This window comes from Salvelinus sp. IW2-2015, linkage group LG17 (genome assembly GCF_002910315.2).
Source record: "Salvelinus sp. IW2-2015 linkage group LG17, ASM291031v2, whole genome shotgun sequence".
Lineage (NCBI taxonomy): Eukaryota > Metazoa > Chordata > Actinopteri > Salmoniformes > Salmonidae > Salvelinus > Salvelinus sp. IW2-2015.
In genome coordinates this window covers 7,589,891-7,604,513 of record NC_036857.1, presented here as the reverse complement: position 1 = coordinate 7,604,513, position 14,623 = coordinate 7,589,891, and the positions used below count along the sequence as shown (strand labels likewise).

Below are 14,623 nucleotides of genomic sequence, written 5' to 3'. Positions count from 1 at the left end.
AAATTAAAACATCATTGCGCAGGAAGCCAGCTACGAATCATATGTAATTTTGAAGCCGGTTAGACTTTGGGCGGTTATCGATAGAACGCAAACCTGCACCCCGATTTAGTGTGGAGTAGTAGGGCCCAACCTCCGTATTTAAAAAAAAAACATGTCAGCCAGTGTCACCCCCGCCGAATGGACACGTTTGTATCCTTGTTTCTTGTGTTACGCATTTAGGTCTTGCATTTTCTGAGAGAAGGATGGAAGATGGAGAGTTTGTAGAGAAGGAGACAGGAGAAATGAGATGAGGAGGAGAGGGTACAGAGTAATGAGCTTAGAGAGGAGCGTACGAGTACACAGTTTACGCAACTGTGGTTGTGTTCAGGGTTGTAAGGACGTATTGGTGCGATAGGTTATTAAATCAGCAGCCAGGCTGACTTGGTGATTTTCACTGTGATGTTGACCTCGGGTGTCGGGTAATCCCCTGCCTCTGCCATGCCCATCGAAGATTATTACATTTCAGATTAAATGGTGCTCGATGTTTGGAGACTGTGGCTCAAGTGCACTGCTCAAAGTGCTTAGATGGGAAAATCATGCACCACGAAAATATGAGCATAGAGAAAAGGATAAAGACACCCGATACACATACAGTGACATGCATGCGTTCATACACATGCATTATAACATACATCACGCATGCACACAACGCTTAATAATATATTTTTATTATGTGTTTTGGAAAACAATGGAAAAAGTACAATAAATCATAGCAGATTACATTCTAAGCAAAAGGCTAAAAATAGGGTTTAAAATGCAGATTTTTAAACTTTTGACGCACGGATCCCTTTAGCGGATATTTTCATAACAACCGCTGTACTTTGCAGAGCCCAATTCAAAAGAAATTGCTACAAATATTTATTTCATTGAAATCACAAGGCAATATAGCAAAACACAGCTTAGCTTGTTGTTAATCCACCTGTCGTGTCAGATTTTGAAAATATGCTTTACAGCGAAGCAATCCAAGCGTTTGTTGTGAGTTTATCGATCACTAGACAAAACATTACAAACACCTAGCAGCAATGTAGATTGGTCACGAAAGTCAGAAAGCAATCAATTAATCGCCTACCTTTGATGATCTTCGGATGTTTTGCACTCACGAGACTCCCAGTTACAGAATAAATGTTACCCTTTTGTTCGATAAAGATCTATTTTATATAAAAAAAACTCAATTTCTTTGGCGCGTTATGTTCAGTATTCCACAGCCTTAGGCAGGTCATCAAGGGTTGACGAAAATTCCAAATTTAATCCGTAAAGGTCGTAGAAACATGTCAAACGTTTTTAATAATCAATCSTCAGGTTGTTTTTAACATAAARAATCGATAATATTTCAACCGGACTGTAAACTATTCAATACAAGAGAGAAAGAAAATYTCTAGCTAACAGTGTRGCGCGCATGAACTAATGGAAGGACATTCAGCTATCCACTGACGCGATTTGATAAATCTTGCTAATTTTTCAGAATAAAAGCTTGAAACTATGTCTAAAGACTGTTCACACCCTGAGGAAGCCGTAGGAAAAGTAATCTGGTTGATATCCCTTTAAATGGACGAAAGGCAGGCAATGGAACAGTGATTTTTCAAAATAAGAAGCACTTCCGGGTTGGATTTCCTCAGGTTTTCGTCTGCAAAATCAGTTCTGTTATACTCACAGACAATATTTTGACAGTTTTGGAAACATTAGAGTGTTTTCTATTATATGCATATTCTAGCATCTGGATCTGGATCTGAGAAATAGGCAGCTTACATTGGGAACATTATTTTTCCAAACATAAAAATTCTGCCCCCTAGCTTCAAGAGGTTTTAAACTGTGGTGGATTACTGTATTTTAAGGTGGTATTACAATGGAAATAAAAAGCATCAACTGCACTGATATGATGGCAGGTAGCCTAGCAGTTAAGAGCGTTGTGCCAGTAACCGAAAGGTTGCTAATTCAAATCCCCAAGCAGACTAGGTGTAAAATCTGTTAATGTGCTCTTGAGCAAGGCACTTAACCCTAGTTGCTTTGCATAAGAGTCTCTGCTAAATCAGTGGTTCCCAAGCAGGGGTAATAGAACCCCTGTGGGTACTTGGCCTATCCACAGGGGTACTTGAGAAGACTCATGAGACCATAGGGTTATTGGTAAAATGCACATGGGGGGGTGCTTCAGGGCTACCTGGGCAGAGCAACATTCAGCTGGTGGTACAGTAAATGAAAATGGTTGGGAACTACCGTCCTAAATGACTAATGTGTTAATCAAAGCAGTGAGTTTGGGGCATGTTTTTTGTCTTATTCCATGTGAAAGAGAGCTCTGCTTTATATTCAGGGAGCATTAGGTTCAGGTATGGATTGCCTGTATAGGTTCAACAATGCAGCTAAATGCTGTAATCCTCTGTGCAACCTCAAACTACATGAAATTTAAATGTTTGCTTATCCAATGTGACAGGTAATGCGTCTTTAGGGAATTGTTCCAAGTTTCAAAGGATTACTGTGCTGTGTGAGAGCAATTTGGCTGCTATTTGACTTTGTCTCCTTGCTTTTAAGAMTAGAGTATAATGCCGTTGGAGCCCCTGATACAGAAACACAACTGACTGAGCTATTGTGACCAGCCCGTAGCTAATGCTACATGTTCATCATCAGAAATGTATTTACAAATAAATCACTATTCTTCACAGTGTAGTCAATGTGCAGTCGTGGGAGCACACTTTTGGCCTTACCCTCAATTTTCTAGTAGAAGGTTTGTTTTGGCTCATATCAAGAGGAAGTTAGAGGAGGTGTCAGACTCTGAAGAGGAAGTGCACATTGTCTCTGTCCCTGCTGAGGGTGCTGACTTGGCCCACAAGACACTTATTTATTTAGTGTATTTCCTGAATAGATAATCCACTGCCAGGGGGAAAGGGTACAGCATGTGACTGTTAGAGTACATCAACATTGACAGGACTAGCCCTGGATGGCTACAAACAAGACGGCGCCCCATCCAGCTGCTCAGGGCCAATGCAGGCCTAACTTGACTTGAGATGTTCTTTGTGCTCAACTAGAGTGTTCCAGTGCATGATTTACACAAAACGTTATCAGCTGTTTCAAATGTACTGTCTCTCAGTCCAAGCTGCTTTAGAATGCATGTAGCACCCGACCTTACCCCGGCCCAACTGTAGCTCATGGGTATGGATGAGCTCCACTTAACCTCCATGGCTCATTCATTCAGCACCTCCTAATATCTGAGATCAAGCTGAAGGAAAGATGCACCACTTCGGCTGCACATGAATAGTGATTCTGCAGCTGTCTGATCACATCAGTGTTGTGCACAGGTTTGACTGATCAACAGTGAGGCAGGCTTTGCATGAAAATGAAGAAGGAACCAGACTGGTACTGAGCAGGATTTGTGATGCACCCATTCTGTTCTATGGTTCTGTTCTACCTAATACCGTTCAAGTAGATTCCTTCTGTAGCTAATTTAACTAACAGGATTGCAATTGTGAATGGCTGATCTTTTGGCTGGTCTTTTAGTTAGTATCTCTCCACAGAGACCACCAGTGTAACTTTATGAGAGAGACAGAAGATGTATTGCTGTTTTCACAGCCCTATCCCCCAGACTCCTCTCTTCTCTCTCCATCCAATCAATAAAGGGCTGTGTCTCTTCTGCTGCTTGGCACTCTCCCCTCAAATGTGTTGGCGCATCTACTCAGGTACTGTTGTGTTTCAGTGTTTTAAAACACCACAGGGATTAAGGTCTTGTGTTTGTGTGGTTTTCTGCTTGTCTCTATACTGATGTGATTATCTACACCGGATACATTACACAGATTACAACAAATGGACAATGCCGTGTCACAATCGTAAGCATTTTCAACCTCTCCCTGAACCAGTCTGTAATACCTACATGTTTCAAGCAGACCATCATAGTCCCTGTGCCCAAGAACGCCAAGGTAACCTGTCTAAATGACTATCGCCCCGTAGCACTCACATCTTTAGCCATGAAATGCTTTCAAAGGCTGGTCATGGCTCACATCAACACCATTATCCCAGACAAAGGAGCTGATAGTGGACTACAAGAAACTGAGGGCCAAGCACGCCCCCATCCACATCAACGGGACTGTAGTGGAGCGTGTCAAGAGCTTCAAGTTCCTTGGTGTCCACATCACTAAGGAATTAACATCAAATCAAATCWAATTTTATTTGTCACATACACATGGTTAGCAGATGTTAATGCGAGTGTAGCGAAATGCTTGTGCTTCTAGTTCRGACAATGCAGTAATAACCAACGAGTAATCTAACCTAACAATTCCACAACTACTACCTTATACACACAAGTGTAAAGGGATAAAGAATATGTACATAAAGATATATGAATGAGTGATGGTACAGAACGGCATAGGCAAGATGCAGTAGATGGTATAGTGTACAGTCTATACATATGAGATGAGTAATGTAGGGTATGTAAACATAAAGTGGCATAGTTTAAAGTGGCTAGTGATACATGTATTACATAAAGATGGCAAGATGCAGTGGATGATATACAGTACAGTATATACATATACATATGAGATGAGTAATGTAGGGTATGTAAACATTATATTAAGTGGCATTGTTTAAAGTGGCTAGTGATACATTTTTACATAATTTCCATCAATTCCCATTATTTAAGTGGCTGGAGTTGAGTCAGTATGTTGGCAGCAGCCACTAAATGTTAATGCACCAAACACACCAACACAGTTGTGAAGAAGGGATGACAATTCCTCTTCCCCCTCAGGAGGCTGAAAAGATTTGTCATGGGCCCTCAGATCCTCAAAAAGTTCTACAGCTGTACCATTAAGAGCATCTTGACTGGCTGCATCACTGCTTGGTATGGCACTGCTTGGCATCCAACCGCAAGGCACTACAGAGGGTAGTGCATACGGCCCATTACGTAACTGMGGCCGAGATCCATGCCATCCAGMACCTCTATACCAGGTGGTGTCAAGAGGAAGGTCCTAAAAACTGTCAAAGACTCCAGCCACCCAAGTCACAGACTGCTCTCTTTGCTACCGCAAGGCAAGCGGTACCGATTGGCCAAGTCTGGAACCAACAGGACCCTGAAGAGCTTCTACTCCCAAGCCATAAGATAGCTACGTAGTTAGTTAAATAGTTAACCAAGTAGCTACCTGGACTATCTGCATTGACCCTCTTTGCACTAACTCTTTTGACTCATCACATACGCTGCTGCTACTGTTAATTATTTATCTGGTTGCCTAATCACTTTACCCCTACCTATACAGTAAAATCAGAATGTATTCACACCCCTTGACTTTTMCAAAATMTTGTTATGTTATAGCCTGAATTTAAAATGGTTTAAATTCAGATTTTGTGTCACTGGCCTATACACTATACCCCATAATGTCAAAGTGAAATTATACTTTTCTAAATGTTCTACAGTATTCAACCCCTTTATTATGCAAGCCTAAATATGTTCAGGAGTATGAATGTGCTTAACAAATCACGTAAGTTGCATGGACTCACTCTGTGTGCAATAATAGTGCTTAACATGATTTMATTATGACCAGCTCCTGTCTGTACCCCACACATACAATTATCTGTTAGGTCACTCAYTCAATCAGTGAATTTCAAACACTGATTCAACCACAAAGACCAGGGAGGTTTTCAATGCCTCGCAAAGAAGGGCACCTATTGGTAGATGGGTAAAAATGTGATGGGAAAAACTAAGGATGGATCAACAACATTGTAGTTACACCACAATACTAACCTAATTGACAGAGTGAAAAGAAGAAGGCCTGTCCAGAATAAAAATATGAATGCATCCTGTTTGCAACAAGGCTCTAAAGTAATACTGTAAAAGATGTGGCAAAGCAATTAACGTTTTGTCCTGAGTACAAAGTGTTATGTTTGTGGCAAATCCAATACAACACATTACTGAGTACCACTCTCCATATTTTCAAACATAGTGGTGGCTGCATCATGTTATGTGTATTGTTAGTGGAATTAAATAATTCCTCTAATATACTCATTAATTAAATTCAATCTGTCTATTTATAAGAATTTGTAAGATACTTATTAACATAAAATAGACAGGATACAGTCTTATTAAAATTAGATAATAGTGTTTATTCTCGGAGCACGCTGCCATTTGATCATAAACACAGGTTTATATACAAGATATGACGTCATAGGTTACAGAATAAGTGTCATTGTCCTGACAAATAGAAAACAGGTTCAAAAGTTCATTCCAACTTCACAGCACACACACATGACACATAATATAATCAATTATCCTGAAGGCTCACTATAATTTATTACCACTTTAGCAGACAACTCAAGATAATGGAAGACCTAAAAAGTTACCCACAGCCTTARCTAAACATCTCAGGGCTAAGTTGGGTCAGTTCAACCATAGTTTAATGACCCTTTCTGCTTACTTTATAACCCACAACACAAATCTCTTTTCACCAGGCGTGCAGAGTTCAATTAGTTATAGTTTTATCTAAAGCTAGAATTTGTTTTAACTATTTATTAACAAAATTCCTAACAGTGTATGCTTGTGTAACAGTATAACTTTAGTCCGTCSCCTCGCCCATACCRGGGCTCGAACCAGGGACCCTCTGCACACATCAACAACAGTCACCCACGAAGCGTCGTTACCCATCGCTCCACAAAGGCCGCGGCCCTTGCAGAGCAAGGGGAAACCCTACTTCAATTCTCAGAGCAAGTGACGTAACTGATTGAAACGCTATTAGCGCGTATCCGCTAACTAGCTAGCCATTTCACATCCGTTACACTTGTAATCATTAAGGACTGGGGAGTTTTTCATGATAAAAAATTTACAGAATGGAGCTAAGCACAGGCAAATTCCTAGAGGTATATCTGGTTCAGTCTGCTTTCCACCAGACACTGGGAGATGAATTCACCTTTCAGCAGGAAAATAACCTAAAACACAAGGCCAAATCTAACTGGAGTTGCTTACCAAGAAGACAGTGAATGTTRCTGCATGGCAGGGTTAAAGTTTTGACTGAAATCTGCTTTTGAAATTGGTTGTCTAGCAATGATCAACAACCAATTTGACAGAACTTGAAGAATTTTGAAAAGAATAATGGGCAAGTGTTGCACAATCCAGGTGTGGAAAGCTCTTAAAGACTTATCCAGAAAGACTCACAGCTGTAATCAATGCCAAAGGCGCTTCTACAAAGTATTGACTCAGGGGTGTGAATACTTATGAAAATTTGATATTTAGCATGTGACAAATACATTTAGATTTTATTRGATTTTTTATTTGAGCTGGGCGTTGATGTTTTTCATTATATTCATGTTAGCTGACGGTGAAAGTATTGGATTTGCTGTTTGTTATTTCAGTCAGTTTGTGCATAGTTAATGCTTTAAACATCATTGGGAGATAGGACTGGATAGTGTCAGCGAGCTAGCTGAGGACCCACAACCACACTGCAGGGACCTTTAGAGGCAAAGGAAGAGAGAGTGGTCTTAAGACTATGAAGCCTCATCCTTAATGGGTGCATTAATCAAAATGTGCTGTGGCACCAAGGACTCAGAGGACATGTTGTATGAGGGTACCTTTATCATGAGCTCACACACTGTAGTCTTAATTAAATAGAATGTATAGTCACACACACCTCTCACTAAACAGCCTCCTTCTCTAGTATTTTCTCCCTCTCTTCATGTTCTACTGTGGAGGTAGAGAGTGATCTTTGAGCAACTTTCAGGACCAATTAGYGTTAATTGCCTTGCGCAAGGTCACATCAACATATTTTTTACRTAGTCGGCTCGGGGATTCAAACCAGCAACCTTTGTGTTACTGGCTCAATGCTCGTAATCACTAGACTACCTGCCACCCTGTTATGCAGTGCAGCAGAGCTGAGTGGGAGAATCAGTTCACAACTAAAGAGTGTGGATGTCCTTCCCTGGCGAGATCAATATTGTAGGTAAAGGATGAACAGGGAGACTGTATGTAAATCTGACAGAGGTCAAATCGATCTACCTCGCACCCCCCCTACATGCACACACACACATGCGCACACCATACACACACACGCACACACACACAGAGAGAGATGGAACAGGAAGGGAGACTCTTTCTAACAACACGTTCTCTCTTTCTCGATTTCTGAACTCAATAAAAATCTATGTCATTTACGATAATTGTATGATTAATAACTACAGCAACAATATGTTTAGAGAGCAATTTGAATGCCAAACAGAGCATGCACATAAATAAAAATCCATCCTTAAAAAGCTTTGAGATCTTATGAGAAGCACTAGCTACATACTGTAAATGCAATTCATGGCCCATTTCTATAAAGCACCAAGACAGGGACTAATTCATTACATGCACTTGGATAGGTCAATATAAACTCATGAAGCAGAATAAACTGCTGTGCACATTCCGAGGCCATGCCTGCTGATTAAACGATCCGGGTTGTGGCTAATGATATAAGCCGCTCTATCTGCTCCCCAATGGGCATCTCTCATACTGGGTCATCCCGCCAAAGGTAAATTAAGAAACTTTCATGGCTAATGTATTTTTACATACAGGACTATAGTACAGTATGCATGCCTGCCATGAATGTGATCAGAATGACGGTCAGGTGTACATACTGCATAATAAGCTGAAAATGTTATCTAGCTAACACGGTGCTATCCAGATCCATAAAGTATAGGGGTTCTACAAATATAGGATACAGAAGTAAACTAATCCTGCAACAACAGGACATTTGAATTACTTTGTGGATTATAGTTAATGGACATTTTTGAAAAATCAAGTCTGAAATTTRGAAGTGGAAATTACAAATTTCAGAAGCCTTTTTACACCTCAAATACACTATAKATMTTTTCTGCATTGCAGGAAAGTTCTCCTGCAACAGGGTGATCAAATTAATATCCTACATCTGTACCTAGCAAGATCATAGTGTAAATGCTTATTAGACACCAATATGTCAATACGGGCAGTCCCATGACATGCCATGCTTTGTGAGAGATTACATTCCAAGACTTCGATCTTACATAACCTATTCACCATATTCTGTGTTATACTGACTTTTACAAACACGTCTACATTATGCTGAATCATTGAATGCACAGTTTTGTTACGTAACACAGAACACAGCAGTAGCTCCATGTAAATCACATAGAAGAAAAAATATAGTGCAACTTGTTACCAAAGAGCCAGAGCTATATAGGCCATAAACTGCTAATTCACTGCACTCCCTGTGCTCAGAGTAGGATGAAGCCCCCCCACCCCCACCCCCATCTTAGATTTGTGCCTTAGGGCAACTTCTAGCCAGAGCCCTGTACTGTTGGCTGATGTGGTTGGTCTGGCTTTAATGTAATGCTGCATGTCCTGTGTTAGTTTCGGTGTGCCAGCGATATGCCAGGTTGACTGTGCTGTGTGTTCTAGTGATGGCAGGTGTGGTCGATTGTGTGTGCTGCCTGCGGCTGATGCACTGCAGTGGATCTTTAGTATTCCCTCCTGCCTTCTGAGAAGGGTCTCCTCTGGGACTGGAGTGGAGCCAGTGCCCATATCTAACACACACTCCTTTCATATCTAACACCGCTCCTTCATCTCTCTCTCTCTCTCTCTCTCTCTCTCTCTCTTCCTCTCTCTCTCTCCTCTCTCTCTCTCTCTCTCTCTTCTCTCTCTCTCTCTCTCTTCTCTCCTCTCTCTCTCTCTCTCTCTCTCTCTCTCTCTCTCTCTCTCTCTCCTCTCTCTCTCTCTCTCATCTCTCTCTCTCTCTCTCTCTCTCTCTCTCCTCCTTCTCTCTCCTCTCTCCCTCCTCTCTCTCTCTCTCTCTCTCTCTCTCTCTCTCTCTCCTCTCTCTCTCTGTCCGTCTCTCTCTCTCTCTCTCTCTTCTCTCATCTCCTCTCATCTCTCTCCTTCTTCTCTCTCTCTCTCTCTCTATGCTATATGGCCCTGCGCACAGACTCTGTGTCAGGCAGCTGACAGGGGCAGCTGACAGGGGCCACATCAGAACCCGTGCCAGGCGGGAGAGGGACAGGGCAGGCAATCCAAAAAGTATCGATTGGACGACTGGGCTTGTGTGTATGTGTGTGTGAAACTGCTTAAAAACCCCTCTATATTCCTGAACAGTGAAAATAACAGCCTAATATCTAAATCACACTGATGTTTGACTTTCTATGAGGTTTCTCTGTGTGATATGATAAATATTCACCAAGATGATGAATACACACAATTTAGAATCTCTGTTCCATTTGTCATCCCAGCATGAACCCTTCCACACAAAGCCTGTACAGATCCATTAAAGAGAGCATTTCCTGGCTTCTAGCGACTACCCATGGTGTAAACATAATTCAATCACTGAACGATGAATCATTTCTCCAAGCTAACATATTATTAACAAACAGCACATTCATATTAATCGAAATCCAATCATTTCACTCCTCCTGTTAAAAACAACTGGGTCTGTCATTAAAAACTACATATTGAGAAGTCTTTTTCAGTGTTAACCAATGTCTGTGTTTTGCAAACTCATATTAATTAAATATTTTCCCCCATTTGAATCAACATCTCTCTTCTTAAGGATTTTGTGTGTGTTGTGTGTGTGTGTGTGTGTGTGTGTGTGTGTGTGTGTGTGTGTGTGTGTGTGTGTGTGTGTGTTGTGTGTGTGTGTGGTGTGGTGTGTGTGTGTGTGTGTGTGTGTGTGTGTGTGTGTGTGTGTGTGTGGTGTGTGTGTGTTTCTCTGTTAAGCCTTGGGGTGCTGTCTGTGTGTTTCTCTGTTAAGCCTTGGGGTGCTGTCTGTGTGTTTCTCTGTTAAGCCTTGGGGTGCTGTCTGTGTGTTTCTCTGTTATTAACCCTTAGGGTGCTGTCTGTGTGTTGCAGGCGATGGGAACCCCAAGGAGAGCAGTCCCTTCATCAACAGCAGCAGTGCCAGTGATGTGGAGAAGAGCCAACAGTACGATGGCAAGAACATGGCCCTGTTTGAGGTCTGTAACATGAGGCTCCTTCACTTGCTTACCTATAATTACACTATAATTAACTTAGTAATGATCTAGTAATTATCAYATTGCTTTGTTCCATTGGTTTCGATGAAACAAGCACCTACAGTATATACGAAGCCTTGCTTACTTACTAACCATCTGACAGCAGGTGGGTTGAATTKTTTGAAATAAGAACTGGCTTAATAATATAGTTTCTCAGTTGTCAATATCAGCTGTAAAATMCAATATTACCTGCATGTTTCCTACTGTGTTTTGTCCTCTGGTATAGTGATATGGTGTGTCTGTCCACCTTTCTCTCTGTCCTGCAGGAGGAGATGGACAACAGTCCTATGGTGTCGTCCATACTTAGCAGTCTGGCCAACTATTCCAACCTGCCTCAGGGCAGCAAAGAGCACGAGGAGGCCGAGAACGAGGAGGGGGCGGCACCATCCAAAAAAAAACCTGCTGTCAGGGTACTCCATCTAATCTAACTAAAGTCTTGTCCTAAACATAAACATCAGCTGAAGTTTGACTTGATCTGAGGTGGCAGAGTGTATCCCTCCCAGGTCTCCATCCTCCACCTGGACGAAAAGGGCTCTGCGACAGAGATGTTATTTATACGCTGTCGCACATTAGCCCGATCAGGACAATTATTGATGACGCTTGCCATTTTGGCTGGACAGAGTTATTGATGACGTTAGTCGCATGTTTAGCGTGACAGGACCATTGATGATGCGTGATCAGGCCATGTTTAGGCCTGGACAGACGTTATTGATGACGCTGTCGGCATGTTAGGCCTGGACAGGACGTTATTGATGACGCTGTCGCATGTTTAGGCCCTGGACAGGACGTTAATGATGACGCTGTCGGCATGTTTAGTGCTGGACAGGACTGTTATTGATGACGCTGTCGCCATGTTAGCTGACAGAACGTTATATGATAGCTCGCGCCATTTAGGGGACAGACTTATTGATGACGCTGTCGGCCATGTTTAGGCCTGACAGGACGTTTATGACGCTGTCGGCCATTTTTAGCCTACAGACGTTATTGATTACGCTGTCGCCATGTTTAGGCCTGGACAGGACGTTATTGTATGACGCTTGTCGCCATGTTTAGCCTGGACAGGACGTTATTGATGACGCTGTCGGCATGTTTAGGCCTGGACAGGACATTGATGACGCTGTCGGCCATGTTAGGCCTGGACGACAGTTATTGATGACGCTGTCGGTGTTATGGCTGGACAGGACGTTATTGATGACGCTGTCGGCATGTTTACTGGACAGACGTTATTGATGACGCTGTCCCATGTTTAGGCCTGGACAGGACATTAATAGAGCCGTTTCGCCCATGTTAGCCGACAGACTTATTGATGCGCGTCGCCATGTTTAGGCCTGGACAGGACGTTATATGATGACGCTTCGGCCATGTTTAGCCTGGACAGGACGTTATTGATGACGCTGTCGCCATGTTTATAGGCCTGAGGCAGGACGTTATGATTGATCGGCTGTCGCATGTTTAGGCCTGGACAGGACCTATTATGACGCTGTCCCACTGTTTAGGCCTGGACAGGACTATATGATGACCTGTCGGCCATGTTTAGGCCTGGACAGGACTTATTGATGACGCTGTCTGCCATGTTTAGGCCTGGACAGGACGTTATTGTTATGACGCTGTCGTCCATGTTAGGCCTGGACAGGACTATTATGATGACGCTGTCGGCCATGTTTAGGCCTGACAGGACGATTATTATACGCGGGCCATGTTTAGGCCTGACAGGACATTATTGATGACGCTGTCGCCTGTTAGGCTGGACAGGACATTATTGATACGCTTCGCATGTTTTGGCACTGACAAGATCGTATTTGATGCGCGTCGGCATGTTTAGGCCGGCACAGGACGTTATTGATGACGCTGTCGGCCATGTTTTAGGCCTGGACAGACTATTGATGACGCTGTCGCCTGTTTTAGCCTGGACAGGACTTTATCGGATGACGCTGTGTCGGCCATGTTTAGCCTGGACAGACTATTGATGACGCTGTCGCCATGTTTAGGCTGGACAGGACTTATTGATGACGCTGTCGGCCATGTTTAGCTGACAGGACATTATTGATGACGCTGGTCGCCAGTTAGCCTGACAGACAGTATTAATGACGCTGTCGGCATTAGGCCTGGACAGAACATATTGATGACGCTGTCGGCCATGTTTAGGCCTGGACAGACATTATTTGACGCTGTCGCCATGTTTAGGCCTGGACAGACATTATGATGACGCTGTCGGCCATGTTTAGGCCTGACAGGACGTTATCGATGAGCGCTGCGCCATGTTTAGGCCTGGACAGGACGTTATTGATGACGCGTTCGGCATTTTAGCCTGGACAGGACATTATGTATGACGCTGTCGGCCATGTTTGGCTGGACAGGATATTGAGATGATCGTTGCATGTTATTTAGGCTACAGACATCTATTTCTTGAGTCTTTTCTTTCTCTATTTTTTTATTTTGGACACATTATTATTCTTTGACAACATTATGATGACTTTCTTTTTTGCTACTGTGCGCTGTTTTTGGCTCATTTTATTCGGACGCTGTTGTTTGCTTAGTCTTGGTCGCCAGTTTAGCTGGACATGACTTTTCTTTCCTTTTGACAGACATTATAGACGTTTGCCAGTTTAGCTTTTATTATGACGATTGTTCGGTCCATGTTTTTTGTGTGTTTTAGGGGGTTATTTTTTACCCTAATTTGATGGACGCCTTTTAGCCTGACAGACGTATTATTTAGGCTGTGACAGGACTTATTGATACGCTGTCTGGCCAATGTTAGCCTTGACGACATTGATGGCTGTGCAGCTTCTTTTCCTTCCCCCTATCAAGCCGTTTGTTGCCATTTTCGGCTGACAGGCTGTGACGATTTATACATGAATCTTGTCCTGGAGGCAGAACTGAGCCATTTCCCCTTAGAAAGGCCAGCAGCAAATTCAAAATTGGCTATTTTGTAAGAATTCATAATTAGTTCTTTGGTCTTAAAAACGTATTGTCAATAGGGGGGCGCATTTTAAAAATCGGAAATGATGGCTGGATTCACAAGATGTTTATCTTTCATTTGCTGTATTGGACTTGTGATTTCATGAAAATTATATTATATGATATCCCTGTCCCGATATCCCTGTCTATGCTAGTCAGCTTTTTTGATGAGGAGGATCCCGGATCCCGGGAGGGTGATGAAGTAGAGGTTTTAAGTAAAGTTTATGGTTAGGCATTATGGTTATCAGTGTGGTTAAGGTTAGGGTTAAGATTAGGTTGCATCACATCCGGCCGTGATTGGAAGACCCATAGGGCGGTGCACAATTGACCCAGCGTCATCCGGGTTTGGCCAGGGTAGGCCGTCATTGTAAATAAGAATTTGTTCTTAACTGACTTACCTAGTTAAATAAAGGTTACAGGTTTAAAATCTAATTMTATGACTTTGTGGCTGTGCAAGCTAGTCACCACTCTGCAGAGCTGCATCCAGAACAAGATTTATGATGAAAAATGCTAACCTGCCTTAGCAGGGCCACATTAGGCCTGTTACCCCAGCACATGTGCAGTGGAGCATAACCCTGAGACGACAAGCTTCTCTCTCAGCCTGTCTTGTTACACTGATAGAACAAGCTGCTCTCTCAGCCTGTCTTGTTAC

General features: G+C 42.5%; 1 protein-coding gene across 1 annotated transcript in view; it reads left to right on the top strand.

Annotated features, from left to right (window-relative positions):
- The window catches only part of LOC111976942 (solute carrier family 12 member 5), a 132,801-nt gene that overhangs the window by 62,969 nt on the left and 55,209 nt on the right, over positions 1-14,623 (top strand). Inside the window, exons 2-3 of the mRNA XM_024006124.2 lie at positions 10,853-10,956; positions 11,280-11,423. Coding sequence (XP_023861892.1) covers positions 10,853-10,956; positions 11,280-11,423 — 248 coding nt within the window. The remainder of the gene's footprint in view (positions 1-10,852; positions 10,957-11,279; positions 11,424-14,623) is intronic.